This window comes from Lissotriton helveticus, chromosome 1_1 (assembly GCF_964261635.1).
Source record: "Lissotriton helveticus chromosome 1_1, aLisHel1.1, whole genome shotgun sequence".
In the NCBI taxonomy this organism is placed as follows: Eukaryota; Metazoa; Chordata; class Amphibia; order Caudata; family Salamandridae; genus Lissotriton; species Lissotriton helveticus.
The window spans coordinates 21,209,360-21,215,951 of NC_136057.1; the positions used below are offsets into that span (position 1 = coordinate 21,209,360).

Genomic DNA, 6,592 nt, shown 5'->3' on the forward strand with positions numbered 1-6,592 from the left:
ATCGAGCAATGTGTTGCACTGAAACATTGAAGTGAGCAAGAGTTATTAAATGCTGAAGAACCGTAAGCATCTCCGACCACAGCAGCCCTCAAAGAGTCTGTTTCAATGTTCAAGTGACATGTTTCACTGCTTGTTGACCCGTGGTGTTTTTAAGTGTGGAACCCCAAAGCTTTTTAAAGAAACAGCTCTCCCGAGGTGTCCTTCTTCAGGTTTCATCAATGCGAGACACAGCGGACGTGTGACTCCTACATTTCACGTTAGATACTTCTCTTTCTAAAAGTGTGTAACTAACTCACTACCAATGATACAGCACACACACAAAATATTGACTTGATGTGAATGGCAACCCGTCTGATATTTGCAAATAATTGTACAGAATGTGGTGCAATCTGCAACGTGTGAATGGCTCTCTTATGAAGGTTATTTAAGAAGGAATCTGCAGAAACCAGTGCCCATTACACTGCTTGAGGTGAAATGTCATACACCCATCTACTGTGGTTCTGTCGCTAGAATACATTATTTCTTGTTGAGATGCTTTTGCAAATATGTGTGGTCACCATGACTTTATTAGCATATAGGTCACCAAGTGTGAGCAACAGATACATGATTTCAACAGTGTACTCGATCACTGATTACATGAGGTCTTAACGAGTCACTGCGAGGAGAATTCAGAGCCATCAACAAGTGGAATCGACAAGAGTCACAGTCATAGGCAACAAACGTAAACAGGGTCCACTGCTAGGGGTCGAAGGAGACATCAGCGTGCCTTTGCTTTTATTAGCCCCACGTCACATTCTGCGGATCCTGTTTTGCTTTAAATTACTGGTATACTCGTATAATGTTAAACTTCTCTGCATAAAACCTGAGCCTGCTTTGGATGAACGTACGATTGCAAGATTGGTCAATGCCGTCAGGACACAGTGTTTCCAGCACTGGGGCTTTTACGCGCCAATTCATCCTCCCTGGATTTGTTATCACGACCATGCACTGTGTTATCAAAGGCCACTGTGCAGTGTTTTTGTTCTAGGTCGTTCGCAAATTTCCCTGGAAATGCCTGCTGCGCATAGTTGAGGCATGATAGTAGTTTCGCCCTCAGTACTCTTCGAATGGCCGTTGTTGTTGGACTATCTAGGGTGGCGTGTAATTTGCAGAAGGCGTAGGTGACCTTTTTCCCTTTCTGCTGCAGTTTGTGGAGATGGACCCGTGGGCGGCCCGTTTCGATCTTAAAGTGGAAACTTTCAGATTAAATCCATGTCACAGGAACTAGAGTAGAGAAGAAAAGGCAAAGTCGCACCAATGGTGAAAGACTCACAATGTTTAGAATAACATTTTGAGGTGGCTGGACATCTGGATTCCTGCACCAATTGCGCTTGATGCTCAGGGATCCCAGTTTTATACCGTGACATCTCGACCGCCAGACAGATACAGAAAGCTTTGCTACAGGAAGACACCATGGTGTGCGTAGAGAACAAGGGGAGAGAGAAATTCCCACTGAAGAGCTACAACTGCAGCTTTTACCAGCGCAAACCAGGATCGGTGAGGCCAGTAAGGGAGCCCCGTTATCATTTCTGCTGCTTCTTCCTGAATTCTGGAAAGCATCTGAGAGATAAGAGGCAATGGAAGAAAAGCAGAGATGAGTTGATGAGGACATGGTTGTGATCATGGTTGTGATTGCGCGCCCGCTTCCAGATATGCTGGTATAGGAAAGTGTGAGAAAAACCTCAGCAGGCCAGTGTCTCTTTGGGAGGCAAACAGATCTATAAAATGTATCCCGAACCTAAGGCAGGTTAGGGAGAACACCCGTGTAGAGAGGGATACGTGTTGAGATGAGAGGAACAATATGTTGTATTCTCCTTCCCTCTGATGTGAAATGGCCCTTAAAGACAGTAGATGACCTTCTGCACAAAATACTGTATGTTGAAACACCAGGTTAACAGGACCAGAACTCAATCCCCCGTCTGATTACATAAGACATGGCTGTATATGAATTTAGGACCCTAGTGTAATCACCCTATCCTTATACAGGCATAAAGAATCATAACCATATTTAGACTTAGCCTATGCAGTCCAAAAACGGCATGGTTACTTCCGAAAATCCAAAACGATTTCTGGGAAAAACCCGCCTTCAGCAGTCAGGGACTTCCCCTTGCTTGAGTATTGATTTATCCAAGAACTCATGGAGTTTTCAAAGAACTGAGTCTTTGATGACGTTATTATGTCCAACCTTACGTCAACCATGGCACCTTCAAGGTATAAATATGCCCACACTTGCCCAGGCAAACACACAGTGGTTTGGAGCAGTTCGACTATCTACCTACACAGCACAGCTCGCCGCAGCAAGTGCCGAAGGAAGCCGACCCTCCAGCAGAAGCACTGAGAGAGACTATGTCTTTTCTATAGCCGAGAAATCCAGCTCCAGTGTTTCCAAGCTACCATTGCGGGTTGTTGGGAAATCAAGTCCTGAGAGAGAGATTCCACACCTCCTTCATGCTAAACCAAGGTACGGAGCTGATTAGACCCTTAGAGAATTCATGGGTTAGATTCTTGGCAAAAAATACTAAACTTAAGCTACACCTTATTTACTCCTTTCCTCGTACTAAGACCTAGGTTAGGTACACCGGGGCATGCGTATTTTAGAAGCACCAGTTGAGTACTTTTAGTCTTTATTTATTAAATGCATGTATTCTATGTATTTTATGGCTTAGAAACCATATCATGCTTTTACAGTATTATTTTATAATACTCTTCGTACTGTACGTATTGTATTTCGCAACCACTATTACGATTGTAGCGGTTCATTTCCTCTGCATGAGAAAGAAGACTGTTCAATAAATACTTTTATTGAAAACGCCCGTCTCTCTATTTCTCTGCACCCCTGGTGAAACGAAGCATGCACGATTGACTGAGTGAAATAACTATCTATTGTTTCCACGACTCTAGAGATACATTTCTTATTCTTGGGAAACAAAGTTGTCATGTTTATGCGGTTGTCAGAAACTAATCCCTTCTTGTGAATTCGAGAAAGTTTCTAGTGACCTATGAGCTAGCTGGCACTCACAATTAAGTCTAATATATTCGATAGAGACCTAGTCGACCTAAGCCCTACGTCCCATCTATAGGATATATTATTCCAATGCGCAGAGCCTATTGGGAATATAGGAACTACACTACAGTGTGGCCTAGCATGATTAGCATAGGATGGTTGCAAATGATTTCCTGAAAGTGCAACAATGCCCTGTAAATAGCTGATATATCCCTCTAGTTGGAAGACTTGAATTTTTCTGAACCGGCCATCTTCGGTGAACACCTGTTGCACCCCACCCCTCCTTTCTGGCATCTGTCGTTATTATCAAAGGGCATGGTAGCTATAAAGGAAAGGCCCTCCTCAGAATCTCCTAGACAAATGTGCGCATGCCATCAGCACGATAAACACTAGAGCATGCATGTATCCAGCACAAAATATCCAGAGAAGCAAACAGCATAACCTAAGGTTGGCCAATGGACACCTTCCTCCATACCTGTCTCAGCAATGAGACAGCAATAAGACAGAAGGGAAAAAAACAGAAGTGACCCAGGGGAAGCATCCTGGGTGGGAGAGACTTAGTTTACTTTTTGTTGCTTTCTCCAGTGATAACTGGGGCGAGGAGGAGGGGCAATGCTGCCCATGCTGTCAGGACACTGCATTTTGAACTCTATGGCTTTTATGCAGCAATTAATTCTCCTTATATTTGTTATACCAACCACGCAAGCATTAGGTTATCAAGTGCCCATTGAGTACTGGACTCATGGTGTCCCTATGACACAGCATGAGGTAGGAATTCTAAATTAATGCCTCGTGCATGAAATTGATCCAAATGGCAGTTACACATGGGATTGTGAATAATCCGGCAATAAAGTGGTGAGACCAAGATCACAAGGAGTCGGTCACCAACATGAGTGAGGCTATCAATGATCACCATCGGGAGGAAAGGGGTCATCATACGTCACAGCTATGGCATAGCAGGGAAGTGTGATCAACCGGGGTCATAAGCATGGGTGTAGTCACCAGGTATCATATGTGCATGTGGTGTCACTGTGGGGGGAAAGACTAGTCCGGGGTCCCTGCCATGGTATGTGAAGCTGACAGGTGTTACTGCAATGGATACGAGAGGTCATTCAAGGTTAGGAAGGCTATCCTAGGCCATCATCACAGCATGTATGTTCTGATGTCACCATAACACCTTCTTCATACTTTAAGATCTCTTTTGACGGACCAGCACACCATGGGACTTGCAGTCTCACTTCAAATGAACTGATACAGCTAGAAACAATGAATGGTGAAAGGGACCCCCAGGACTGGAAGAACGGTATCCAGAGTGGAGTCATCTGGTAAACCCAATAATAAGGTAATCTGCTAACTCGAATTATAAGGAGTCACAAGCAGGTGTCATCTGGTAACCCTGTTTATAAGGGGTCATAAACAAGTGCCATCTGGTAACCCTGGTTATAAGGAGTCATAAAATCGGTGCCAACTGGTAACCCTGGTTATGAGGGGTCGCAAACAGCGGTCATCTGGTAACCCTAGTTATGAAGGGTCACAAACAGGTGCCATCTGGTAACCCTAGTTATGAGGGGTCACAAACAGGTGCCATCTGGTAACCATGGTAATAAGGTGTCACAAACAGGGGCAATCTGGTAACCCTAGTTATGAGGGGTCACAAGCAGGTGTCATAAGGTAACTCTGGTTAGGTGTTACAAATAGGTGACATCAGGTAACCCTAGTTATAAGGGGTCATAAACAGCTGTCTTCTGGTAAACGTAGTTAGGAGTCAAAAATAGCTGTCATACGGTAACCCTGGTTATAAGGTCATCTGCTAACTCTAGTTATGAGGGGTCACAAACAAGTGTCATTGGTAACCCTAGTTATGAGGGATCAAAACAGGTGTCTGCTTGTAAACCTAGTTAGGAGGAGTCAAAAACAGCTGTCATATGGTAACCCTGGTTATAAGGTCATCTTCTAACTCTAGTTATGAGGGGTCTCAAATAACTGTCTTTTGGTAACCCTAGTTATAAGGTCATCTGCTAACTCTAGTTATGAGGGGTCATAAACAGGTGTCATTGGTAACCCTAGTTATGAGGGATCAAAACAGGTGTCTGCTTGTAAACCTAGTTAGGAGGAGTCAAAAACAGCTGTCATATGGTAACCCTGGTTATAAGGTCATCTTCTAACTCTAGTTATGAGGGGTCTCAAACAACTGTCTTTTGGTAACCCTAGTTATAAGGTCATCTGCTAACTCTAGTTATGAGGGGTCATAAACAGGTGTCATTGGTAACCCTAGTTATGAGGGATCAAAACAGGTGTCTTCTTGTAAACCTAGTTATGAAGGGTCACAAACAGCGGTCATATGGTAACCCTGGTTATGAGGTCATCTGGTAACTCTAGTTATGAGGTCATCAGGGGTGCATGAGGTCATCAGAGGGGTGCATGGGGTCATCAGAGGGGTGCATGAGGTCATCAGAGGGGTGCATGAGGTCATCAGAGGGGTGCATGAGGTCATCAGAGGGGTGCATGAGGTCATCAGAGGGGTGCATGAGGTCATCAGAGGGGTGCATGAGGTCATCAGAGGGGTGCATGGGGACATCAGGGGGGTGCATGGGGACATCAGGGGGGTGCATGAGGTCATCAGGGGGTGCATGAGGTCATCAGGGGGTGCATGAGGTCATCAGAGGGGTGCATGGGGACATCAGAGGGGTGCATGGGGACATCAGAGGGGTGCATGAGGTCATCAGAGGGGTGCATGGGGACATCAGAGGGGTGCATGAGGTCGTCAGGGGGTCGCATGAGGTCATCAAAGGTGTGCAAGGTCATCAGTGGGTCGCATGAAGTCATCCTGGGGTCGCATGAGGTCATCAAAGGGGTGCATGAGGTCATCAGGGGGTCGCATGGAGGTCATCAGGGGTGGCATGGAGATCATCAGGGGGTCGCATGAGATCATCAGGGGGTCGCATGAGGTCATCAAAGGGGTGCATGAGGTCATCAGGGGGTCTCATGAGGTCATGCACCCCCCCCCAGCCCTGCAGCGCCCCGGGGCCGCCGGCAGGGGGCGCTCAAGGTCAGCCGCAGGCGGCGCTGGCCCTTTAAGAGCCGTGACGTCACGGGCGCTCACCCAGTCGAAGTCGCAGGAGTTGCCGTCCTCGCGCTGGGTGGGCAGCCCCAGGCACAGCGGCGGCGCCTTCCGCACCAGCGGGAAGGCGAGCGACAGCAGAGCCGAGAAGAGGTAGTAGGGCCGCGCCAGCCAGCGCGTGAGCCGCGGGGCCGAGTAGAGCAGGGCGAGCAGGGGCGCCAGGACCGCCATGGTTCAGGGTTACTGGACTGGAGCAGGTGTCGACGTCATCACGCAGGGGGCAGCCAATCAGACGCTGCGGTGGCAGATCTAAACAACCCTGAGACGCAACGTCAGACGCCATCATGGAACTGGATCCTTACGAGCAACGACTAGACCGCCTCCTTGAACATATGTATGTCTTCCTAGTGCCCGGGGCTCGACGGCCATCTTGAAACGGGCTAGGGTCCGCTTAGTGCTGGAAGGACGGTCATCTTGGACAGGGATCC

General features: G+C 47.1%; 1 protein-coding gene across 1 annotated transcript in view; it reads right to left on the bottom strand.

Moving 5' to 3' along the window:
* The window catches only part of TMX2 (thioredoxin related transmembrane protein 2), a 40,823-nt gene extending 34,432 nt beyond the window's left edge, over positions 1-6,391 (bottom strand). Inside the window, exon 1 of the mRNA XM_078674093.1 lies at positions 6,147-6,391. Within this exon, the coding sequence (XP_078530219.1) occupies positions 6,147-6,335 (189 nt within the window). The 5' untranslated portion in view covers positions 6,336-6,391. The remainder of the gene's footprint in view (positions 1-6,146) is intronic.
* Positions 6,392-6,592: the final 201 nt, after the last annotated feature.